General features: G+C 41.9%; 1 protein-coding gene across 1 annotated transcript; it reads left to right on the top strand.

The window, feature by feature from the left end:
- Positions 1 to 26,909, top strand: ccdc57 (coiled-coil domain containing 57). Its single transcript, XM_031561521.2, has 19 exons — positions 1 to 160; positions 936 to 1,360; positions 1,505 to 1,613; positions 2,704 to 2,805; positions 3,055 to 3,212; positions 4,943 to 5,017; positions 5,239 to 5,439; positions 6,149 to 6,307; positions 7,932 to 8,094; positions 9,476 to 9,607; positions 9,912 to 10,089; positions 10,200 to 10,370; positions 10,458 to 10,558; positions 10,851 to 10,961; positions 14,602 to 14,755; positions 14,967 to 15,070; positions 19,672 to 19,791; positions 19,888 to 20,068; positions 26,725 to 26,909. Exons 2-19 carry the CDS (start codon positions 963 to 965, stop codon positions 26,907 to 26,909), a joined length of 2,802 nt encoding a protein of 933 aa, XP_031417381.1. The 5' UTR covers positions 1 to 160; positions 936 to 962.
- Positions 26,910 to 27,061: the final 152 nt, after the last annotated feature.

Raw genomic sequence — 27,061 nt, 5'->3', positions numbered from 1 at the left:
TCGATGTTCATCTTGCCCCAGTGCCCGGCTACGTATCTAGAAAGGAGTTCAGTGATAAGAACGGGTTTATCACCACTTTCTTTTTAATCTTTCATTTCGCATAAGAAAGTTGAGTGTGTGCGAGCCGATCATTTTGGCAACTTGGTTTTCCGTTGGTAAGGTAAGGTAAGGTAAGGTTCTACGTTTGGCCAAATGTCTCGGCAGTGTCTTTAGTGTCCAAATTAACGTTGCTTAGCAACTCCGCTATTGTTGACAAGCTGTTGAGCGGTAGTTTGGTGTTAGTAACGTTAACTTTATACAAAATGAAAAATTCACTACTTGGACGTTTACATTATGTGGCATTCAACATTGTAACACTGGTTACATTGCCGTTTACAGTGCCTGCCATAGACGGTTGCCTACATTTGCCACTTGTTGGCATAGCCTACACACCATTTCAGTTTTTGTATTACCCCACCACACCTGAAAGATCCATACACAGAGAATGAAGAGAAAAGGAAAAAAAGAAGAGAAATCTTAGTTGAAAAGTCCCAGTATAAATGCTATAGATGCGGGCATTTGGCTACCTATCTCGAATTGAAACCAGTTAAAGAAATCGTTTAAAACGCAGGACTGATGGTGACATTTCGCGCCCTCCTAGTTCCCTAGGATACTCTTGTAGTTTGTGAAAGCCAGTCTTTTTTTGAATAATTGCCGTCAATATGAAATGGGTGTCCTTAATCAGCAAGTTGCGTTTACACCTTCAAATGTTTAAGATCCTGTGAGTTGACAATGCTATCTAGTTCTAGTACATATGCTGTGATTTTCTGTTTGTTTATTTATTTATGCATTTGTTGTAGATATTTTTATTTTCTGTACTGATTTTGTAAAGCTTTAGTCAAAAAGGTGCTATAGAAATACAATTATTATAAATTATTGTTATCTCTTATATGCAGGTTACTTGACATAGGCCTACTGTGGAAATGCTGAACTCCAAGGACCTTGAGTCTACATTGGTCCAGAAAGAGAGGGAGTGGAAGGAGTTACAGGCACTACACACCCGGCAGCTGGAGGCTGCCCTCAAGGAAGCAACAACTGAGCTTGATGCCCAAAGGACACGTTTCCAGTGCCTTCAGGAGGACTTTCAATTCAATCTCAAATTGTTGGAAGAACGAGATCATAAACTGGAGTGTTATGATGCCATGGTTACCAACTTTCAGGCTAGTGGCTGTATAAGACTAGAGGAGGTGAGTGAGCTGCATGTACAAATCGGCAAGCTGCAGGATGCAGTGATGCAGGAGAAGAGACAGTGTGCAGCGCTGCATACCATGCACCAGCAGAAGATGTCAGAACTGCAGTTGCATCTCAACACAGTGTGCAGGTAGGCTCACAAGCACCATGCTCACCACTCAACTTGGCTGAATGTTTTCCTCCAAAATGATGCAATAGCCTGCCAGACTAATCCATCCATTCCTAAGTACCTCAGCTGTCACTTTGTGTCTTTTGTCACTCCCTGCGATGGCAGTGAAAGGAACGAAGAAATGCAGAGGCTGAAGGAGGAAAATGAGAGCCTGAAGGGCAGAATAAGGCTAAAGACACAACAGGCAGAGGGGGAACTGGCATTGCAAAAACAGGTGTGCTTGAAAGAAATACATTCATTGACTTGGAGTTCAAAGGGAACATGTATTTGGAAACTGTATTTTTTGACCTATTTTCAAAGCCTATTAAGGTGAAAATAATGTGATGTATCTTAACATGTGTTTCTCAAAGCACATTGTTTCCTCCCCATTATTACATAGGCCTTCGGAGGGGCCTTTGGAGGTATCCATACTCTTTAGTTATTTCTGTGTTCTTCGTTTTCAAATTTTAATGCATTGACATATATTTTAGAATACATATAGGACCCTTATTGATCAAATGTATTCAATTACATTGTTTTAAAGCTATTCTAAACCTAAAGGTGTATTTTAGAAACAATTTGGGGGTCTTAAGGGAAGTGACACCATCTATAATCTATAATGATAAAGTAAGGGGTGTTGTGTATTCCTACCAGACTGTTTTTAATGGGGTGCTATGGAGCACGAACCTAGCTAGGAACTATCCTAGCTATCTCTAGCTTAGGGAACCATCTTAACAGTTTTCAGCAGCTAGCGTGTAACGAACTTCTGTGGGAATATGAACTCGTGAATATGAACTCGTGAATACCTCAAACACCTCAGTCTGACAGGCCTTGGACTCTGGAATGTTAAGGTTATTAAACAGTTTCCTTAACTACCTAGCTAGTTAGCTAGCATAGCAACTCTTGGAGACGTTACAAGTGTTGTCAACTTTAGATGAGATGGAAAGGAATGTCTATGTTAATTTTAATATTTCAAATGTCAATTTTCAATTTTACAGGACATAGGATCAGAAGATTATCATACTTGAATTTACGGCATTACTTTATTGTGATGTTGATTGTGCTGTTTATACAGACACCATATTAGTATGTAAATATTTGATTTTCAACACAAGCTGTTACACACTAGTTAATATAACTATTACTCAAGATTTTTTTTTATTTGAATACATGAATCAGTGCCATAGTACGGTAACAATACTTGAAAACAGTTTTGGCTTATTCTACCGACCACCGATCATAACACAGCAAAAGACAATTCTTGAAGACAAGAGTAACTTGTTTTATGCAGATTGTTATTTGTTTTGGTCTGATTTTCACCACAGGAAATGATGGCATACTTTGACGTTGAAATGCAGAAACAAGAGCATGAGTTCAACCTGAGGACTGATGACATGTGCAGTGAGGTCCTGTCTCACAAACTTAAGGTAACATATTTTATGACAAACTTGTATTGCTCAGAATGTTTCTGTGTTTCTGTGCTTCATTAATAGATTGATTTTTGACAGAAAGTTTTATCGTTCTAGATTGCTTTCCCATTGTAGTTCCTCAAACATTGCTTAGTTAAATATCATTTCAGCTTTATTGCAAATCAGGTTAAGTTTGTTGCAGATCTTTGTGTATTGAATGTGCAGCTCCTGTGACTAATTTGCAAACTGGATAAAATCACTCTGCAGGTGGAGCTAATGAATAAGGAGCTGGAGGTGCACAGCAGAACTCAGAGTCAAGCCACTCAAGCCTTACAGGCCTCTGAGGACCAGTGCTACCAGGCTCAGAAGGACATTCAGCATGGAGACTGGGTCCTGAAGAATATCATTGCAATGAAAGATACTAGGTATTTTCTACATGATTGCTGTTTTTTTTTTTTATCATTGCTACTTGTAGATACATTGTGTACAAACAGTCAGGTGAGAACAGGCTGTCTCTTGATATGGAGTGAGTTCATCTCCATTATCCACCCATTAGCCTACTGAGACTGATCAGATGAGAACAGGCACATTCACCTGTACCCCTCCCTTAGCCTCTCTCTCAGCTCCCTCTTCATGCCCCTCAGTCATCCTCTGTCCCCATCCCTGAAGGCTCTCTTCTTCCTGTTCATTCAGATCATTGGTGATCCAGGGCATATTATAGAGAACATCCCAGTCTTTGGCCTCAAAACACCCGTGCAGAGTCCCATTTGCTTCCAGTGACCACCTCCTCACAGTGGGTTAAAGTCTCCAGAAGTTGTTCTGAAGGCATTCAGGTGTTGTGTTTTCTGTTCTGGGGGCAGAATGGGGAGAATGTTGTTAGGCTTGATGGTGCCCACTTGAGCAGGGGTGGAATGAAAGCACTAAACAACCTGTGCTGGTAGAGCCCACAACCTCATTTTCATTTTCAAATGTTTGTTGTTGCTGGCTTACCAAAACCGTCTACTAACACTTCCAGACATTAACATTTCTTATGCTAACTGAAATTGTGGCAAATGTTCAGTACTCCGCAGATTAAAATATGACTTATGGTACAGATACATGCCAGCGACGCAAAACGCTTCCATCACTTTGAGTGGGCTTGGCGTAGCGTGTGAAAATAGCATAATGGACTAGCGAGCTAGTTAGCAAGCTAGCCAGCTAGTAGGCTATCTAGTCATTTGTCTTTATATCAAAACTGTCATTCTGTTGAAGTAAACCCATGATTAAATATCTAACATACCAGGAACAACAGCAACCCCTTACATGGCCATCCAAGCTTTTCTTTTTAGAAAATTAAACGACTGAACAACGCCATAGTCCTGCAATTTTCAAACCGTCAGAGAGAACATCAAACAATCTGATTGGCCGCTGCTGGCGAAATTCGCTCCTCATTTGCACCCATTGTGAAATGTCAACTTATATTTTAGTTTCAGTAACCTGTGTTAGCAACAAAACATATTTAATGAACAGTGAAAACTAAACAAATATTTTACGGAATTATCCAATTTGTAGTCATATTACATTTGAGAGATGTTAGGGTATTTTAGAACGGTAAATGGGAAAACGATGCATTGATTAGTGGCCTAAACTGAATGAGCACTGTGCTGTAAAATACAAATAAATGTTACCTTTCTGTCTCACCTTTTGTTGTGCATTAAGGCCCCGATGAATGATAGGCAGCTGGATCATTGTATTCACTGTGTGGCGTAGGGCCAGTTGACAACATATTCTGTTGTTTAATGACCGTGACGTGTAACTGAGTGATCGTGATCGTGATCGTGACGTGTAACTGAGTGGTAAATGTTATGCTGTCAAACTGTGTAGAGATCAGATTAGATGTGCCTGCCAGACATTGAAAACCAAGATGCAGATTACATACTAAAGAGGGAAGTGGCAGAACGCCTTTCTCAACATGAAAGGCCTTCCTTTTTGATCAGACGTTCTAAATGAGGCGTCGTCCCTCAAAGGTGCTTAGGTCTTTGGGCATGTTAGGAAATTACCAAACTAATGTGTTCTAGTAATCAAAATATTTTGTTTTTGATTTGTGTTTTTACAGAGACTCTGCTGAGGGGTGTTAGGAACGTCAAGTGATTTTTGCCTTTTTGATATTTTCTAGAATACAGGAGCTTGAGGATCAACTGAGCCAGACAGAGTGCAAACATGAAAAGGAGGAGGAGAAAGCCCACAGAATGTATGATTTCAGCTCTTTAATGGTTTGGTTTGACAATTCACTTGTTCAGAGGTTGAGGTGCTAATATTAAAAATACTACACCTATTGTCAGTCTTGGATTGGCTTTTTCATCAGAATCTGTTCTGAGTATTAAGGCCTGGAAATGTTTCAGTCAGAGACAGATACTTACTCCTATCAATATACCGTATATGGCACTTACCGTGTGTAATACATGTTCACAGGTATGCAGAGCTGGAGGGCCATGCTCGGGAGAGAGAGACAGCCCTGGCCCAGATGCGTGATGTCCATGCTCAACAGCTCTGTGAAGCAGAGACCAGGAGAAGAGATCTGCAAACACAGCTGGATGTCTTACTGGTTGAACAGACCATAAGAGACAAAAGCCACACAAAAGATTTGGAGCGGAGGGACCAGGAACTTCTGCAGTAAGCAAGAAATCTATTAAACCCTAGCTGAACAATGACATCGAGGTCATCTCAAAGAAAGAAACCTACATAGAAACATTTTTGCATTCCTCTCTCAAGAAGAACAGCTGTGACATTACATCACTGTCTGATTCCATTGTCACAGCACTGCATAACTCCACCTCTTTTCCAGGGTGTTGTTGTGTTCTTCTAAGAGTTGTTCATGGCTCCAGCATTGCCTTCTGGTTTGAGAGGTTTAAGAGGTTGTGTGAACGGCCACGCTACAACCTCTCCTCATCTCCAGCAACATGCATGCCTTTTGCATCTCATGGTGCCGCCCTGATGGCAGCATGCTTTTCTTCCCCAATCCTACATTTATACTGGCTGTACCGCTCCTGTGTTGTTTTTGTCATCCTCATGTTACCGTGCCCTGAATCAATTGTTTTGGTTGTCAGAGCACTTTCATGATTACCTGTAGGTGTGCACCACCCTCCTTTGTGCACAATACAAATAATATGTACTATAGTTACTATTCTTATACAAATAATATGTACTATAGTTACTATTCTTAGGAGCAGTTTGTTTTGTCCGAGTACACAGTTTTTCCTGCTGATGAAAACTGTTATTGTGTACCCGTGGCAGTTGTGTACTAGAATTAAAATGTTTATTTCAGTATTGCTGTAGTTTGCTCTATGATGTTGACAGAGTACTTTTGTCATGCTTTGCAAAGGCTTCGTACAGAACTTGAGGCGACAAAATCCAGCTGGGACAAATACATCACACAGGTGTCTAAAGACATGGTGATCAAAGACACAGAGCTTCTGACTGCAAGAGAACAAGAAACCAGACTAAAGGAAGAACTGGACAGATGCATTGAAGATGTGAAGGGGTGAGTTGTGAGCTGAAGGTGAGGATGGAGAGGGGGGTTTGAAGATGTGAAGGGGTGAGTGGTGAGCTGAAGGTCATGATGGAGAGGGGGTTTTGAAGATGTGAAGGGGTGAGTAATGAGCTGAAGGTGACGATGGAGAGTTGGTTTTGAATTGTAGTATGGCTTATTTGCTTTTTTCACTATGTTCTGGTGTTTTTTTAACTTGTTGTTTCCTGAATAGGGTTAACATTTGGGACTAGCTACATTTAACCAACGGTTGGGGTGGGATCAATCTTCTGTATTTCTTTTCTGTGGCAGTTTTCTAGGGACTGTTGTTGTTATTCAACTGTGAACTGATATTTAGTTTTGTTATGGGAACAGAACTTTTTATCACCCCTCAGTACTACCCTTTTTACTATATTGTACATAAATACATGTCTTGATGTTTCATGTGCCTTTTAACTATATTACACATAAATACATGTCTTGATGTTTCATGTGCCTTGTTCGATGCTTGTTTATTAGGCCAGTATAGAAACTGTGTTACAGCTATGGCAGGACTTCTGCACAGTCTTCTGTATTGGCCCTGTACTGGTTCAAACTGTACTGGGCTGTTTGTTCGTTCAACACTAAATATTGAATTATTTCCCAGTTGTAAAATGTAAGAGAAGCTTTCGCAAACACAACAATGCCAACTATATTGCCAAAAGACACAGTGAGCATGTTAGCAAGCTTTTATCAGTGCCAAATAGGCTTTTGGTGGTTTACGCAACATTTTTGCATGCCTTTGAAATAGTTAGCTTACTAGTGTCAAACCAAAACTCCTTACTGCTGCTTTAAAGCTGAGATGGAGTCTGTGAGGGAATAGGGCCGTCTGCTGAAGTTGATTCAGACTGAAAGTCTTTATCCCTGTGAAAAGCAGTAGCAAAGTATATGAAACATACTCTCCATTCTGTGGCGTTGGATTGAACAGTGAATGTTTTACATTTTAGCAATACTATTTCAGCTACCAACTAGGGTTTAAATGTAAATGAGGACTAATTTGAGTTCTCTACAAGACAATTAGGTTCCCATTGTTAGTATAATCGTTCAATTTATGTGACATAAGATGGTTCTCGTAGACCTGCTCCCATGCCTATTCTGCTAGATGGATGGCTGTCACACACACTTCTGTTTGTGTCATGTTGACTCCAGGGTGTAGACCTTCCTTATGACACCATGATAAGAATACCATATAGTTGGTGTAGATATCATGACTCGGATAAAATCACACATTTAAGCATAATTATTAATACTACTGTGCGTTATCACGGGCAGTGCTAAATGTTATTATCAGAATAATACTGCAATACCCACTGTAGGAATCTAGACCCTTAGTATAATATGTCAATACTGCAGCCATGAGAATAGTTATATAACAGTATATCTGGACAGGCATAAGAGTATATGAGGACAGAATCAGCGGTGTCTATGAGACTATTTATATAACAGTATATCTGGACAGGCATAAGAGTATATGAGGATAGTATCAGCTGTGTCTACCATACTATAGCAGCAAACTAGAGCGTTAGCCCTGGTTGAGTATCTCTAAGTGAGTTTGAGTAAAACATTTTGATTTCTCTGTTGATGTGGCTGATCTGCCTAGGTACAAACGGCAGCTAGCAAATGGGCTGAATCGTGAACAGGCCCTAGAACAGAAATGTATGCAGTTGGAGTTAGATTGGAAGAAGCGCTGTGAGGATACCTGGGCTAAAGACTACATCAGAGACAAAGAGCTTATAGAAGGTCTCACCCTCTCTCGAGACAAAGTAAGTTTAAACAACGGAAATATACTGGGTACTCATTCATTATAGACGCATGCAAATCTATGATTATTCCTCTAAATTGTTAGCTTGGATACCAGACCGAACTTAGCCCCGCCCACACATTTTTTGGTTGGGAAGTTCGGTCTGGCATTACTCCATTGAGGAGAAATTATCTGCGGACAGACATTGCCGTACCAATCAAATTGTCAAGGCGGGCTTTATACGATGATGGACAGATGATCAACCGTAACGTAATCAACCACGTCACCAAAGAGCTTTTGGGGTGAATTCGTTTTCAACAAACATGGCTGCCGTTGGAGAGCTGAAATGTGGTGATTCGAGTCTGTTTTAGAAGACATTGACAGCACATTAATTTTGAAAGAGGAACAGAGAAACGCGATCAAGGCATTTGTCGGTCGAAAAGATGTTTTTGCCGTCCTTCCTACGGGATCCGGTAAAAGTTTAATGTATCAGCTGGCCCCATGGTCTACGTTATGGTCATACTACGTTGCTCTGATTGGTTCTAGATATATCCAATTGAGCGAAGAGGCATTTTTTTTCCTGGTTCGGTTGAAACACGCCCCATAATCACAGCCCATTGGAGCGGTATCAGACTCATATTCTGACTAGAATTATGAGTATGACGTCGTCAGGCTACTAAATTGTACTAGCTAGCTATTTCAAATGGATTGTGGTCCTCTGGAGTTGGAGAGAATATTTGGGCATTTGATACTTACATTTTGTTCTGATATTGTTAAAAATGTAAGCAACTTCCAGGAGTTATCCCAAAATCACATGCATTTTTTTTAGAATCTGCACAATATCAGTTTTATAATATAGAAATAGAATGCCTATCATATTTTTTTTCTTACAATCGCTTGTACACTTACAATAGGCTGTTAACACGTATGAAATCACCACACCAATGAGAGTATGTACACAGAAGAGGTGGATGCACTGGCTACAGCTGAACCCCCTTATCCCTCAACATTCTACTGATAGGTGGACTGTTTAATGAAAATAACACAATTTTGAGGCAAATATAAATTAAATTAGAAAACGGAAAAAAATGCAGAAGGGCCACCTATAAAGTCAGAGGGCAGATGCTTGAGCACCACCTGGGGTCTATCTGCAAGTGCCTGAACTTAGCTACTCATTCCAACACATATAACTATGTAAAACTAGACCGCTCATATAAAAGCTTTACTATTTAAGCTATACAGTAGCTATATTATTGGAACCAGGTTAGATATTGGCAAGTAGAAGAAGAAGAATAGTTAGCTATTGGAAGTTTGCTTAATTTTTTACCTCTTTTAATAAATGTACCTCAATTCATGTCTATGTTTGTATTGTTTTGTGTAAAGCTTCTGGCCTTTCTACTCAGATGATGGCTGCACTACATGACAAGGACAAAGAACTGAAAGAGATGACTGTCCTGCTGAATGCGGTCACCATGGAAAGGGTGGAAGACCAGGCCTTGCATGGAAAACCTCATGGATTTACAAATAACTCTGAGGTGAGAAAGAACTAATGACTGGGCTTTGGCCATAGCATCCATCCATTTAGAACTAGTAACGGCTGCTCCACAGCTCTGCTTTGCATGATGACCGTATTACCACCTTTAACGTGCATTATATTCTGCTACCCGAACGCCATGTCATTCGTTATCCCTTACTTACAGTACAGTGTAACAGTTGCCGTTTTTTACCTGAAATTCACTATAAAACATGATGATCTTTAAGAACTGAATTTCATTAAAACAAAGTGTACTTTCCCATTCACTACTCTTAACTATTGCTTCAATCTGTGGTGATTTGCAGCAGACTCCAGGCCTCAGTCTTCCCTCCTTGGAGCTGTGCCGGCTGCAGAAGCAGAATGCGGGTCTTCGTGCTGTGGTTGCTGAAATGAGGAAAGAGATGGAGAGCCTGACCACAGAGCTTCCTGCTGTACGAACAGTCAGCCACACTCAGGACAGGAAAATCCAAACGTGCCTATCAGGTCAACCACATCACATCTCATGATCAGATTGTGATGTTTGTTTTGAAAACCAGTCTGCAGTTATGCCAAGACTATAAAACACAATAGTGATTGTCATGAAACTCCCACAGACAGGACAGAAGATACCCATATCATGGAGGAAGAAGTTAAGGAACTTAAAGCCAGGTGTTTGCACCTTGAGGACCGCTTGGCAGAAGTCTCCAGGACAGCCACACCAACACCTAGGCCTATTGCCTCTGAGAATCTCGTGAGCCATATCAGAAGTCTTAAGAACACCATAGGTAAATCTGCCTCTAATAAGTCTGTGTTTAGAGTGTTATATAACTTTGCCATAATTACAGTATACAAATCTGTTACTTTGTTTACAGATAAACTCCAAGTGGAAAAGGTTGCCAGTGTTGCAGCACTGAAGGAAAAACAAGTCAGGATAGCACTTTTAGAGACAGCTGTGTCCCATGCCCTGCAACAGGTACCTAACTGTAACTGCTCATGGTAGAAAATTGCTTTCTTCATCAAGTTCTATTGAATATCTCGATAGCTGTTTTGATTTGTTGTCTCACATATTCTTATGACTATCAAGAACTGTGTGAGAAGTCTAAATAAGAGTCAAGGCCTATTTCAGACAACCGACACTGACAGCTTTTTTTTATATTGTCAATTAATCATATTCAATGGCAAATGTTCAACTTTTCTCTGCTGAAGTCCATATAAGGTTCTTGTATTCCTTTTGCTATTCACATGTATCATGTGTCTTCTTCCAGAATCATTCTACACAAACAGAGAATGAAGAGCTACTCCAAGAACTGTTCAGTAAAAAGAGATGCAGTGTTACTAAAGAACAGGATGGGAAAGATGGTCCGAAAGCCAGTCAGGTAAAGGCTTCCCGTTACAAGTCTGAAATTGAAAGATAATAAGTAATATCTGAAGGATTATAAACCATGGGAGAAAATAACTGTGCAGTTTGTTATTGGATTCCATTTCCCTTTTATTTATTCATATAGTGCCAATAACAATTTGAATTTGTCTCGCGGTGCTTTACAGAGCCCAGAGCCTGAACCCCCCTAGAGCAAGCACTAAGGTGATGATGGCAAGGAAAAAGCCCGGCTACTAAGGGAAGGGAGGAGGAGATTTATAAACAAGCAGCAGTGCTTTAATGACAATTATGTGACTTACTGGAAACCACTGTAAGGACTGTATCCGAGTAATGTGGTCAGTTCTTTTAGTTTTCGTAAGAACCATAGCAGTTGGCATTTTGCACAAGCTGAAGCTGTTGGTTGTTGTTTTTTTAGGAAGTCCTGTGAAAATACCATTTGATAGGTGAAAATTCACCCTAGTTACTTCAGGACTCCGGAGTTGTCAATCAGTATATTTATTAGACAAACAACAATTGCAATTGGGCTCACTCCCAGCACAAGGCTGAAAGTGAATCCCTGATAAACACATTGCGCAAGGTTTATATAGACAGAAGTTTAGTTTTCAGCAGGGATAACCATGTGGTGGATCTCTGACGTCCGAGGCTCCCTATATTACAAGGATGGCAGTTTTGCACAAGGTCGGAAGAAGCTTATCACCTCTGGTCTAAACATGCTCTTGTACATATGCAGACTAAGTGGCACCTAATAATCTAAGTTACACACACACAGAAACACAGAAAGGCCATGTTCCTGCTTACATAGGTACATGATTCGTATAAGGTAATTAATAATACAAGGCACTTGATTATTATATTCTTAAGTCTTTAACAGTGTTTGGAAATTATCTCCATCACCATTGCAGTAGTCAAACCTGTTAGAAATAAAAGCATGAATGAGTTTTTCTAAATCATGGTTTGGCATAAGGCCTTTAAGTTTGGCTGTGTTTTTGAAAAGGTAAAAGGCTTATTTAGTTTTTGCTTTCACATGGTTGTTAAAACTGAGATTGTAATCAGTTAAGACACCAAGGTATTCAACACTCATACAGAAAATTCTCTGCAGCTTTACATGTCCCAAAGAGCACAGTGGCCACCAAGAAAATTCCCAACTTTTTTCGCTCGCTTCAAGTCGCTCGTTTACGTCAAAATGGCTTGCCTCCCAACAGAAATGAATGGGATTTAGAATTTTGCTTCCGTTTTTTACGTGTGTGTGTGCTTGTGTGTGTGTGTTTGTGTGTGTGTTTGTGTGTGTGTCGCGTCGCTGGCATGTGTTCGGGGTGTAAGGGTGTGTACAGATATGTAACCCCTAAATAACCTATTTTTGTCAGTAAAATAAAATCGCATTTTTCTAAAAACCTGTTTTCACGTAGTCATTATTGTGTGTAGATGTTTGAGGCAAAAAATAAACTAAATCTATTGTAGAATATGTCTGTAACGTAATAAAACGTGGAGAAGGTAAAAGGGGTGTCCAGACTTTCCGGCTTGACTACATGTGCCAAATATACACAATACATACAAACATAAGATGGTGTATACATGACACATTAGGTGGGGATGTGCTTGTGCATGAATTATGTTATAGTCTTGTCAGATAAACAACGGTTGTAGAAGGGAGTTAACTCCGATGTTGCGCAGAGTTCTAATGGCATGTTGAATGTAAGTAGGGGATGATCTGAAATGGCAGTATTTTGAGGTAGAACTATAGGGTGGTCAATTTTTAAGCCATATGTTAATATAAGTTCAACGATGTGGTTCGCAGTGATGAATTGGCATGTTTACATGTTGGGAAAACCCAATATTTTCTATTAGTGACTGCATTGCATGTGAGGGTCATGTGACTGCTCCTCAGTGGGGTTGTTGTGGAACCCTCTGCAGCTCTTGAGGGGATACAGCTTCTTATGAAGAGGACACTGCCTTTCAACATTGCTAGCTTTGTTGCTTGAACCATCCTTCCTTTGAGATATCTATCCTGTGAGCGGAGACTAGGCTCTTGTGTGGTCTCTTTACGGTGGCATCTGACTTTAGGTGATCTGTGCTGCCTATTAGCAGCCTAAAGCCAGTGTTGGACAGCCACCTGTCTTGGATGTTAGGTGGTAACCTGTCTACGATTGGAGCAATACCAGGTGAAGTGACGAAATGGCTTAGGCCAGGAAGACAACTCTCTAATTTGCTAGCTTCTAACTCTTGAATGAGATCGCCAAGCTCTTTCATCTTCACAGGATCTTTGCCACTGACGCTTGGGAAGTGTATGAGTCTGTCGAAGAGTGACTTCTCAATTATCTCTGGAGACCCAAAGCATTCTTCTAAACGCTCATAGGCTTCGCTTAATGCAGCTGGGGAATGACCCACATGTACTGCTCTTAAAGCATTCTTCTAAACGCTCATAGGCTTCGCTTAGTCCAGCTGGGGAATGACCCACATGTACTGCTCTTATTATTCTTACGTCTTACAGACCACAACCACTTAATGAGTAGGTCCAGCTCTTCACTGGCACTGAGATTCAATCTATCGATCGCATTAAGAAAAGAGGATTTCCACACCCAGTAATTCACAGGGCAGTCAATGAAATTTGTGGGATCAGAGTTGTATAAGATAAGATCCCTCCATGCCAAGTATCTTGCCACATCACTAATCTCAGCAATGCCATCTAGTGGCTGTTGTGGAGTGGCTCTGTTGGGCGAGCATTTGGCTCCACTGGCTGCTGGCTGTACTGGAGGATGCAGTCTTAGCCTCTTGGAGTGGTCCTGGCCAAGACATGCTCTCATTCCTCAAAACAAGCTTCTGCAGGGATGGAGTCTCTGGTCTCACATGGACAGTGGGCACTGTAGACTAACAGGATTAGTTACCCAACAAGATGATATTAGTTGGCTTGTTGAGTATTCATGAATAAAAACAGAATCCATGGTTTGTTGCCAGAGGATGAGCACCTGTGCAGTCCATTGACCATTCTATGTGTCTTGGACTCATGTATCATGTACATATGCAGCATGTGTGTTAATATGCTTTATCCTCTAATACATGGATGAATCCATCTGCTTGCTCCTGATTCTCCCCCCAGTCTAGCCATCCTTTGAGATGAAATTCTGCTCAAGGTTTCTTCCTGTTAAAAAGGAGTTTTTCCTTGCTCCATCACCTTAGTGCTTGCTCTAGAGGGTTCAGTCTCTGGGCTTTGTAAAGAGACACTTTCAATTGTCATTGGCGCTATATAAATAGAATTGAATTAAAATATATTTTTTATCATGAGGTCAATTATAGCTTTGTAAGGTAAACAGCAGCTGCTACAGTGTTTTCAATTAAGTGTGCCCCTTCAATTAATGGAGTTTTGAAAGCAATTATGTGGTCTGTTGAAAAACGTGCCACGTATCAAAACTGTACACAAAAGTGTATGATTAAATACATACATTTACATATTTGGGAGAATAGTAGAATTGCTCTCAGTTTTAAAATTCTCCACTATGATCATGAACATGCTGATTAGTATTCATCTATTATTATGCGTGTTATTCACATGTTCAACCAGCCAAACGAGCCATACTAACTATCAGACAGGGAAATGTAAGCAACAGTAAGTATAATGAGGTATTTATATATTTTCTGACTAGGATGAATTGAAGGGCCCAATCATGGAAGATTCCACGCTGCCAGACAAACTTAGACAAGCAGTATGGTGGATGTCACGGCTGAGCAGAGAAAAACAGCAGCTCATTGAGCTAGGAAACTGTCTTCGAGCACAACTCACAAAGACAGGACTGGAAGGTAAATGGAAAAACAAGCTATCATTTCTGTTGGTGTCCAGCTGGGCAAAAAGAAAGTTGAAAAGATTTATCACTAACTTCAAAAAACTTAAAATTTCCAGCTACCTCCAAGAACGTTATTTCTTATGTTGTTGCAATAATAATAATGATGGTGGTGTACCTGCCATGTGGATATACTTCTTCATTGTGAATTCTTTCTTCATTGTCATTAGTCGTCTACCATGAGGAAGGACTGGTCCCAGCAGCAGAAGGGCAAATGCAAGGCAATAGTCACCTGTCCACCCTGGAACACCTGCAGTATCAACTCACCTCTCAGGTCATCATTTATATTAAATCATTTTAACGAAACATTAATATTGTAGAAATCTCTTTGTGATCATAACTCAAAGATTAGTTCTGGTTGTGTAATTGGTTTGAACAAGAGGCAATTCATAATATTCTATAGCTTATTTCACTGTATTTTCAGGTTACAGTGTTGCCTGGCAATAGGGAATATTGTATTGTTTTGTATTGTATTGTACCTAGTGACTACTGTGAATAGGGCAGTTGGAATCCAGGGAAGACTGGAGGGCAGCCAGGAAAGACTGGCTGACGGCGGGAAAGACCGCACCGGGAGTGGGCGGCTAGTTACCCAACCCACTAGTCTCTCAAAGAGAGACACCCAAACCTAACTACGAAGTCTACTAAAAAGAAACAACCCGCAGGCCCTCCGAGAGGCGGGATGGAAGATGGGCCTAAAAGGACAGATCACACGGTAACGACTGGAATGGAAACGGATAACGAGAAGAAGATCCTGCGGAAATGTGGATGTGGATGGGAAAAGGTGACCACATTCAGGGGGCTGCGAATCCACCAGGGGAAAGCAAGATGTGGGGGGAAAGGCCATAAGCAACCTTGCGCTGCAGCGTCAGGTCAGACAAGAGGGACCGAAAGCCGGGTTGAAAACCACAGTGCTGACGGACCCAATGTTGCTGAAGGCAGGGAAGTAGAGGAGGAAGAAGGTCCTCCGGTGGAGGACGAGCCTCCATGTGAGCACCAGGCAGAAAAACCCACCAGTCCCCTCAGAACTGAGCCAAGCCGAAAAGCAGAGGGAAAGGAACCAGCCAGGAGGAGCAAGATCAAATGGCCGAAGGCAAACATGGTAGAGGAATGGAACAAATTGGATGTGGACCTGGTCAGGATATTGGAGGGGTCTTTACGAGGAGGGGCAGAGTCCAAGCTTAACCAGTTTGGGGACATCCTATACCAGGAGTGTAAGGGCAGGTTCGGCGAAGTCTCTAACAAGCAGAGAACTGCCCCGAGGGAGAAAGGAAGGAGAGAAAAGGAGATTGGCCAGCTGGTACAAAGACGACGACAACTCCGTAAGAACTGGAGGAAAGCAACTCAGGCAGAGAAAGAGGGCCTGAAGGCACTGTGGGGGGAGGTCAGGCAGAGATTGGCCCTTCTTCGCAGAGCTGAGCGCATCCGTAAGCGCCGGAACCGGAAAGAAAAGGAAAGAGCCAACTTCTTCAAAGACCCCTTCAAGCACGCCAGACAGCTGCTGGAAGAGAAAAAGAGTGGGAAGCTGGAAATCACTAACGAGCAGCTTGAGCAGCATGTCAGGAAACAGTACAGCGATCCTGCAAGGAACGTCCCACTAGGAACACCTGGGTATGTACCGCGGCCTACACCACCAACCTCTAAGTTCAACATCATGCCCCCCAAGCTCAGCGAAGTCAGGCACGTCGTGGAGAAGGCAAGGTCTTCATCAGCACCGGGTCCCAATGGAGTACCCTACAAGCTCTATAAGAACTGCCCCAAGGTGCTAGAGCTGCTATGGTACCTCATGAGAACTGTCTGGAAAAAGCGAAGCATTCCGTCTGAGTGGCAAAGAGCGGTAGCAGTCTTCATCCCCAAAGAAGAGAACTCCAAAAGCATCAGCCAATTCAGGAGCATCGCCCTGCTCAACGTGGAAGGGAAGATCTTCTTCTCTGTGCTGGCCAAAAGGATGACCAACTACCTGATGGAGAACAACTACATTGACACCAGCTGCCAGAAAGCAGGGGTCCCAGGCTTCCCAGGCTGTGTAGAACACTCTTCGATGATCTGGGAACAGATCCAAAAGGCCAAGCGCGAGAAGACGGACCTGCATGTCATCTGGCTCGACCTCGCCAACGCCTATGGGTCAGTGCCACATCAGCTGATCAGCTATGCCATGGAGTTTTTCCACATGCCCTCCTGTATTAAGAACTTGGTGGCAAACTATTTCAAGGATCTGCAGATGTGCTTTGCCCTACAGGACTTCATCACCGGGTGGCAACAACTAGAGGTGGGAATCGCCATGGGGTGTGCCATTTCTCCCATTCTGTTTGTGGCAGCCTTCGAGATCATCCTCATCGGAGCAAGACAGACTGTGGGAGGGATTAAACTACCATCCGGACAGAAGCTACCTCCACTGAGGAGCTACATGGACGATGTCACAAGCCTCCTTCAGACAGCACCCTGCACATCTAGACTGCTGAAAAGGATGGACGAGCTGATGTCCTGGGCAAGAATGAAAATCAAGCCTGCCAAGTCCCGCAGCCTGTCCCTCAGAAGGGGAGTCAGAAATGACAGCACCATCTTTGTCGCAGGGGGCGAGAGAATCCCACTTCTGTCTGAGCATCCCATCAGAAGCCTAGGTAGAGAGTACACATCAGAGCTCTCCGACAAGCAAATGGGTAGAGCTGTGTTGAAACAACTCTCAGATGGCCTGGCAAAGATCGACCAAAGCCAGCTCCCGGGGAAGTACAAGGTGTGGATCTACCAGTTCACACTCTACAGAAGGATAATGTGGCCACTGAAGATGAGTGAGATTCCCTCATCTACAACAACCAAGATGGATGGGAAAGCCAACTCATTCATCCGAAAGTGGCTTGGGCTACCAAGGTGCTTCTCTGACACTGGCCTCTTTGGGAAGAACACCTTGCAGCTGCCACTACAATCCATCAGTTTGGGCTACAAGCAGGAAAAGACCAGGCTGCTTCTTGAATTAAGAGAGTCCACCGATCAGTCGGTTAGAAACGCAGGCGTCAAGGTCCGTACTGGCAGGAAGTGGGACGCCCAAACTGAAGTCGACCGAGCAGTTGGCAGGCTGCAACACCAAGAAATCGTGGGCAGGGTCCAGGCAGGAAGGGCAGGACTAGGCTGGGGAGAGGCACCACGATTTTGGTCTAAGGCCAACCGGAAAGAGAGAAAGGAGATGGTGGTGTCAGAGGTGATAAGGACGGAGGAAGAGCGCTATAAGATCAAGGCTGTGTCCCAGAGCCGACAAGGAAGCTGGACAACCTGGGAGGGGGTTGTCGACCGGAAGATCAGTTGGTCAGACTTGTGGAAGATCCCCCAAGCGAGGCTCGGCTTCCTCATCAGGTCAACGTATGACACGCTTCCCTGTCCTCGGAACCTCCACCAGTGGTTCGGAAACGAGGAAGTCTGCCCACTCTGTAACACTCCCAACGCAAGCCTCCGGCACATCCTGTCGGGCTGTAAGATCGCGCTTTCGCAGGGACGCTACAGATGGCGCCATGACCAGGTCCTGACAAAGCTAGCTGAGGTACTGGAAGGGCGCAGACGGGAAAGCAGGGGATGTCTCCCACCAACGGAACACCACATCAACTTTGTCAGGGAGGGTGGAGAAAAAAGAAGCACCAGGCCAAAAGCAACACCAAAGCTCTTTTCCTCCGACCAGGAGTGGAACATGCGAGTAGATCTTGGCAGGCAGCTCCAGTTCCCCAGCGAAATCACCACCACGTCTCTCCGACCTGACATAGTGGTGTGGTCCACCAAGGCAAAAACTGCACTCCTCATTGAGCTCACAGTACCATGGGAGGAGGGAATCGAGGCCGCTTTCGAACGAAAGAAGACCAAGTACTCGGACCTGGCTGCGGAGTGCAGGGAGGCTGGCTGGAAGACCACCATCTACCCAGTGGAGATTGGATGCCGAGGCTTTGTGGGGCAGTCAACCACACGCCTACTAAGGGACGCAGGCGTGACAGGAGGAAAGCTTAAGAAAGCAACAAAAGAGCTGGCGGAAGAGGCAGAGAAGGGCAGCTTTTGGCTGTGGCTAAGGAGGAGGGGAAAGGGCTGGGGAAAGAACACCTAACCTAGATACCAGCTGCAGGGGGTGACAGGGAGACGTCCCCGTCACTGCTCCGCCACCAGGAGACGTTCCAGGATTAAAGGAGCGAAACGTCTGTGAATGGTGGTTCCTGGCTGACGACCCTGCAGCTGATCCACAGGCACCGAAGGAGGTGCGTCAGGCAGCAATGCCCAGCAGGAAATTCAAGCTACCTGTTCAATTACGTGGTTGTACCTTGAGTTAGACAACACAATGTTGATATATCAAACATTTCAGCCCCATACATTCATGTATCACAATTTCAAGCGTAGTGAGGGATGCACTGAGATATTTGAAGGTTAAAACCTGTTTAGTTTTTTTTGTCAATTTTGCCCTACAACCCCCAATATTCATTGCTATATTTAGCTATATATATTCCTTGAGATATAAAAAGGTGGTTGGACATTGAAGGGGTGATGTATCAGACCCTGCCCTAACCTTGCAGAAAAATGGCTCTTAAGGAAAATAGTACAGGCTAGATCTCAATTGCAAACCTCTCTGAACCTCAAGTGTACCCCACTAGAGCAATGCATATTAAGACCCTGTTGATATTAAGGCCATTACAAATACAGTTTAAGCAGGAGAACAATTGGGATACCCTTGTCAAGATATCCTTTGCAAAACACTGGGGGAAATTAAGGCAAGGGTGTCAATAATTCTGTAGTTGTACTCTACCCTTCCCATAGACTCACTATGAAGTAACTTTGATCTCAGTTTTGAGCTCAAACTGGTTCTTTTGAGTAAATTTAAACCATAGCTTTGTTGTTTTGTCTGTTTGTCAGGAGTTACAATATGCTCAGAGAGATCGTAGCAACAAGTCAGTGACAGTAATGAAGCCTGTTGTCTCAGAGAGTCAACATGAAGACAAACATCAATCCAGGCCAAGTAATCAATGGAGACAGGTGAGCCAAAGACAAAGGCCTCAAACTGGAACTAAAAGAACCCTTTGAACCATTTCTATAACAGAAACTCCTGTGACCCACTTCTATACCTCTTAGTATATAGGATGCAGAAAAGAAAACACCCCCCCCTTGTCGAGTCCAGTTAGGTCCTTCACCATTCCATCGTCTCCCTGGATGTCCTCTGTTGACACAGATGGCTCTCTGCAAGATGTTTGGCAAATATTGGAAAAAGGTCCGAGTCCGTCCGTCCTCACGCCTACAGGAAGTACAGACCAAGGTAAATAGTATTTAGTATGAATTTTCTTTTGTACCACAGAACACAGTTCCATAGAGATGTGTAACGAAGGACAGATAAGCGATAAAGAGCACCTGTGGGGTGGCCTAGTAGTAGGGTGGCCAGGCCTAGTAGTGTGGTATCTACTAACAGCCCCCATGCAAATGAATTAAGCCACAGTTTAATTAAGGTAAGTAAGGTCAGAGCTTTTTAAATGTGCTTCATCATTTGGGAATGTGATGGTTTACTAGAGGAGTAGGAGACTAGATTCAGGCTCTTTTGTGGTTCTGGCATGCTGTGATACTTTTGAAAATGTACGAATTCCACACAAGTTCAGATAGAATAATATGAAAGTAGTATGCAAATCATATTTCTCTCTAAAATCACTATCAAATAATCATACTGTGAAAAGTAGTTATTTTTTTTATTTGTGCTGGAATTTGTGCAAAAACATCTTATGAACCATAGTGACAAATTGTTTGGTCACTTGAGATGATTCTGCAAGGTCTTAGGTATGCTATAAGCATACAAGCTCTTAATCATTCCATTCATATGAACAAATAAATGGTCATCTAACATTTAGGACCCTATCATTGTAGTATGAATAGGTATCAATGGGAGGGCTAATGACCCTGAACCCTAGATGTGCAGAGATCCCATCCATCACAAAGCCTTTTCACAAGGGAATGTTGGAGAAGAAAATAACACAATTATTTTACAGAAAAAACTCCACTTTACTTGCAGTATACACTATGTATCTACACGTGCAAATGTAAATGTTGACACAAACTCCACTTTACATGCAGTATACACTATGTATCTACACGTGCAAATGTAAGTGTTGACACAAACTCCACTCTACTTGCAGTATACACTATGTATCTACACGTGCAAATATAAATGTTGACACAAACTCCACTCTACTTGCAGTATACACTATGTATCTACACGTGCAAATATAAATGTTGACACAAACTCCACTCTACTTGCAGTATACACTATGTATCTACACGTGCAAATGTAAATGTTGACACAAACTCCACTCTACTTGCAGTATACACTATGTATCTACACGTGCAAATGTAAATGTTGACACAAACTCCACTCCATAACTGTGAGAAGGTGAATTCTCCCCCTCCTCCCCGGGGCAAGAAGGGATGGTGCCCTTTAAGACTCTTGGACTCCCCGACCATAATGGTTGGGTCCGGGCTCCCCTGCATCCATAGTTGGACCTATTTAAGCCAAAGTGGCTGTGCCCTATTTAAAGGGTGCCTCATTTTCAAGAGGGGAGACTGGCTGAGAAAAACATGAGAGAACCCTAAGAAAGAGGACTTGTTTTGGGCATTAAGGTAAAACAGTTCCCTGCGAAAAGGTGAAGTGTTTTGGGACTAGTTGTGTAGTTACTGTTGGCCTTGTTTTGTGTCTGTTGTGCCTCTGTTCTGTGTTTGGTCTGTATGCCTTGTCTGTGTGCCTAGTGTATGTGATTGTTTTCTATAAGGCCTGTGTATGTACTTAGCTGCAGGCTGAGTCACGGTTCATGTTTTGGGGCCTGGCTTGGGTCGAGCAGGTTCCTGTGATTGGGCCTCAGTTGGACAAGCAGGTGCCCAGGTGCAGGTGACTTTAAGTGCCTTTGAGTACGGCCTGTACGTTTCATTTATATGTTTTATTTTATGGGCACGTGTTGGGGTTTATAGTCCCCCTTTGTTAATAAATAGATACATTTTTGTATCCAATAGCCACAATCTCTTGTGCAGTGTTTTTCCCCCACATCTTCACCCAGTCCAGTCGCCACATCCCAAAAATAACGTGGGGTGACCTTCCGGTCCCTCACAATAACCCTCCAAACCATACTGAATGAGTAAGCATACAGTACATTGCCTACATAGCCAGGGAGAAGCATTGGAGGAGCATGGAACTATTTGAGATGCATGAGAAAACAATTTAATTCAATTTATTTTATATAGCGCCAAAACAATAAATTGTCTCAAGGCGCTTTACAGAGCACAGTGCCTGGACCCCCTTAGAGCAAGCACAATGGCAACAGGAGCAAGGAAAAACTGTTAATCAGGAAGGAACTTTAAGCAGAACCACGGCACATAAGGGGGGACCCATCTGCTTGAGGTCGGCTGGGAGGAGATAGGAAAGGGATGGGGGGTTGGGGGCGTTGTGTGGCAGAAGGGGAAGGGAAACAGCAAGTGGTAGATGGACACAGCATGCATTTGGTAGATGTACATAATATATATACAAACATCATATGATCTATATACAAATATTGTATAATATATGTATATACAAACATTATATTGTATGGTACATGATACATACAAAAACATCTTAGTGGGTAAACAGTGTGCTAATAGTGTAACAGTTACAGGGGTAAGAAGAAGAAACAGAAAAACAAAAAACAGAAAAGTCAGTGATGGCAATCATAATATAATATATATATCGCATATAAATACTAGAACAGGGTATGGGGTAGAGTAAGTGTACAGCAGTACGGTGGTGATGGGTGCATGTGGGCCGAGGGTTTCAGCAGCGTTCCATAGTGAAGATAGTCTAGACTAGGGGAGATAGAAGAGACAGAGTGAGTGGGGAGAGTTTGGCTGTCAATATGCGTAGATGAGGAGTAGTGATGGTGGGGAGCAATGTTTCCACATCCATCAGCATTTGGATCATGCTATAAGGGAGAGAAAAAACATTTTGTTAGTAGACATCAATTTGATAAACAGATAAGGAGATACTTTAAGGTAGTCAATTAACAGTAGGTAATATGGCCATTTTGGTTTTTGATATCTTTGGAACTACGAGGAGGCCTGCACTCTGGGAACGAAGCGATGTTGGTGGGCAATAGGGGACAACTCATTTCTTAAGGTAGTTTGGAGCCAAGTCGTTTAGGGCTTTGTATGTTAGAAGGAGTACTTTGAAATCAATTCTACTTTTGACAGGGAGCCAATGCAGAGAGGCAAGTACAGGTGAGATATGTTCATATTTTATAGTTCTAGTGAGTGTAGAGCAGCAGCGTTCTGTATAAACTGGAGGCTCTTTATTGAGTTGTTGCTGCATCCGGACAGGAGAGCATTGCAGTAATGTAGTCGCGACGTAATACAAGTGTAGATTCGTTTTATGCATCTTGGAGGGATAGGACTTTTCTAATTTTGGCAATATTGCGTAAATTAAAAAATGATGTCTTTGAGATCTGTTTTATGTGTGAGTCAAGTAGAAGGTCTTGGTTGATAGTTACACCAAGGTTTTTAATGCTAGTACTAGGTGTTAATGGGATGCCATTGAGTGTGGGTAGATGGCTAGATAATGTAATTCTCAATTGCTAGGGGCCTACAAGCATAACCTCAGTTTTATCAGAGTTAAGGAGTTAGCCATCCAAGATTTTACATCTTGTAAGCAGGTTTCTATCCTGGGTAGATGTACAATTTCATCAGGGTTCATCAAAAAACACTTACCTGCTGTGAAGTGGTAATGGTGTTTAGATGTGTGAACACTGTGTGCCTAGTATGTTGCCTAGAGTGTGTCCTAGAATGTGTCCTAGAATGTGGCCTAGAATGTTGCCTAGAATGTTGCCTAGTTTCGGTGCCTGTACTTGGACCTGTTTTGTTGACGAAAGACGATCTCCTCCCTTCTAGCCACAGGTAAAGTCTTTACCATGTCAATAGAAGAACTACTGAAGGGGTGGGTGGTGCTGTGACCCTGGGCATCTGGGCCTCAAGGCAGCCTGATGCAAGTGAGCTTGCAAAACTGAGCTAGTTGATGTTTTATCAGGTTGGGAGTGATGGCGACATGATCAGTGCCCCTAAAAGTGACCCATAGGTGAAATGTGAGCCAGGAGATCTGAGAGAACACAGTCAGCATTCCCAGTTGTTTGCAATAGTTCATTTAAGCAACAGTACATGAGAAGCAACATACTGGATCTGGGGTATATTTTCAGAGTATCTCTTGCCTGAATGCATGTACGTATAATAATAATTTCCAAATTTCGTTGTATGCAAATACAATGACAATAAAGGCTTTTCTATTTTATTCTATTTCTAATAGTTTGTAGCAGTTCACCTGATTTACCTGTAGTTTCAATCAAGATTGGTTTTCTTTCCATTTCATCAATAGATTGTTGGGCCTGGAATTGTATTATTCTGTTAAACACAAGCGACTAAAGGAAGGACACGATAGACAAATGTATACTATTACAATGGAGCACAGAGCAATGGGTTATGGACATGATGTAAATATCGGACCTGCGAACGTTGGGATGGCCCATTCAAATCAACGGTACTTTTTGGAACATTCTGAAGAGCCGTATAGTAAACTAACACCAGACAAACATGTTAAACCATTTATAAAAATGTACATATTTATTGACAATATGACCTTCATTTTAAATAAATCTGGTTAATGTTGTTCCATAACCTTTCTACCTTTTGAGATCCATTTTCACTTCTGTATCTGGGATGGATGTTTGTGTCATCATATGAATTTCTGCACAGTCTTGGCACAGTGGCAAGCCTGTCAGACGACTGGTGGCTTTGTGTGTCTTGGTCAAAACCCAAGAGCCTTTGCAATCAAGAGACCACAGGGCAAAATCTGAGCTCTTGCAATCCATGGAGGTTGCTTCACTGTAGCTCATTTGACCCTGTGTTCTAAGTCAAAGATGACATGATGTACCATCATGGTTCAGATAACTCATTGTTACTGTCTGTCGAGAGAATGGAATAAAATGTGGCATTTTGGGAGTTAGGTTATACGTCAAGGTTACAAAGAGGTGGTTGTGTAGTCTAAATGAGCTTTGGTCTTTTAAAACATAACTGCAATTTGAAAATTAAATGAAAAGTCCTCTGTAAATTTCTGGTTTTAAAGCTCTCCCAAATATGGAAACTACAGTTCTGTGGCATTGTTTTAAAAGATGTATTGTGACTAGAAGGAGTGATATGAAATTTGATACTGTGTATCCATAAAAAATGTAAACACATTCGTAAATGTTTATTAAGTATTCATATTGCATAATAGTGTCTGACATAAGTCTATATAACTATTTATAAATTGACATGGCTGTACTCACAAAGTCTGATGATGATGTAATATAAGGCCTACACAACTTTTCTTCTGAATGCTTGTATGGGGACACATATGGATCTAGAAAGAGCATGTGGTGAATAAACAGCATTTGACAAAAGGCAAAGATGTTATCAGTTCCATTACCAAGACATAAAAGAAGCTTTATTACGCATTCTGAAACTTCAAGGTGTAAGGGCTTGTACTATAACATCATAATGCTTTATGAGTGAAGTGATTACTATGTATAAGTTGTTATATATAGACTTATGTCAGTCATTATTAATACTTTATAAACCTTTATGGATAATGGGTTTAAGGAAAGAGTTAACAAAAAATATACTCCCACTAGCCAGCTAACTTTGGTTAGCTGATTTAACATTTGACAGGTTGTTGGTCACAGAGCAGAACTGCCACAATTCACAGTGTCCTTGTAGATAATTTTAGCTAGGATGAGCACCACATCCAATCAATTCATTATTTTGCATAGAAAACAATTAAATCGTGTATTTCTTAATGTTAAATGAAACTCACACTAGAACCTCTGATAGAAAGGACTGTCTTTGCTGTTGTCTTTCTGTGTCTTACTAACATGTCTTATTAATCTGTTGTGACCCAAATCTATTTTCTCCCTTGTACAAAGATCACTGCTTTGCACCACCCAAGAATGTGATTGGTTTACCTTTCACTACTTGATGTAGCTATATGAAAAGGCCAACCTCATCACCCTCCTGCCGTAGACATAAGGCTTTTACATTTCATGACATCAGCAAATTTGCACCACCCTCAGATAACCAAAACCAACCAGTGAGGCAAACTAACACGAAAAGGTGCTCAACCAATTATAGTATTATGCCTTTTCACACATTTTAGTGTTGGCAACATCAAAGTTTTAACATGTATGTTTATTAACAATAAAATATAAATGTATCATGAATTTAAAAACAATGGCCCAAATACAAAAAAAAGACACAATAATCTGAATGTAGGCCTACACCACATCTAACTTTGTGCGTATAACTCATGTAAGGTTCACCCATAGAGTAAAGAAAACAAGACCAACCATATGGGGGGGGGGGGGATATGTTGTGTCATTTGTGAAATAAGAAGAATATCATGGCATCATAACCTCAACTTTATACACATGTCCAACCTTACCAGGCTTCCACTTGTATCACAACTTCTAAGAATAAGACTAGAGTGTCTGCCTGGCTGTGAATTCATTCACTCCTGTTTACATATATGTATTAGGTATTCCACACAAATTGGAAATGTACCAATTGTTCCCTTTTCTTCTCCTTTCTCTCATCCCCCCTTCTTCCGGTCACTCACTTAATTCTCAACACTCACCATACCAGTATACTCACCATACCTGTCTATCTGCTGGGGAGATGAGGAGGCATGTAATTAGCCATTTGGTTGCCTTAAGGACAAACTAGAGGGTGTATATTGAGAGTCCCACTATATAAATAAATTAGGTTTAATTGAGTTTAATTAAATGCGACTGTAAAAAATATTTATGTTGAAATAAATAATTTACTAAAAGTTAACTACAGGTTGAGAGACCCACAATTACAATGTAAATGTCTTTTCTTTTCCAGGACTACAGTTCAAAGATGGCTGTGAAGAAAAATCAGAGTTGATTACCAACACGGCTGTCCCCAGAATTCAGTGCAACACATCAGACCAGGAGAGACAGAAAGAAGCAAGGGTGATGCACAAAGACAAAAAGATAAGGGCTCCTGGAAAGAGAACGGAGATAAGGAACTACAACATTAAAGACTAATATAATATCTATTGGGAGAGATTGTCTCAGCTTTGTCTTTATATTTTGTAGGCTAAACAATAAACCATCTAAAAATGGATGTTAGCTCTGATATGATGCAGGTTAACAGCTTTTTTCTTTAATACAATTTATAATGTATTTATACTCATTTA

Source organism: Clupea harengus, chromosome 23 (genome assembly GCF_900700415.2).
Source record: "Clupea harengus chromosome 23, Ch_v2.0.2, whole genome shotgun sequence".
Classification (NCBI taxonomy): Eukaryota; Metazoa; Chordata; class Actinopteri; order Clupeiformes; family Clupeidae; genus Clupea; species Clupea harengus.
The sequence above is the reverse complement of the archived record's forward strand: the minus strand, read 5'-3'. Positions and strand labels throughout refer to the sequence as shown.

What these genes read in the sequence shown, in the direction of transcription:
- ccdc57 (XM_031561521.2), top strand. Translation starts at nt 963, where the DNA reads ATGCTGAACTCCAAGGACCTTGAGTCTACATTGGTCCAGAAAGAGAGG. An exon ending in CATCTCAACACAGTGTGCAG is followed by an intron (nt 1,361 to 1,504) that starts GTAGGCTCACAA and finishes CTGCGATGGCAG; the next exon opens with TGAAAGGAACGAAGAAATGC. An exon ending in TGTCCCATGCCCTGCAACAG is followed by an intron (nt 10,559 to 10,850) that starts GTACCTAACTGT and finishes GTCTTCTTCCAG; the next exon opens with AATCATTCTACACAAACAGA.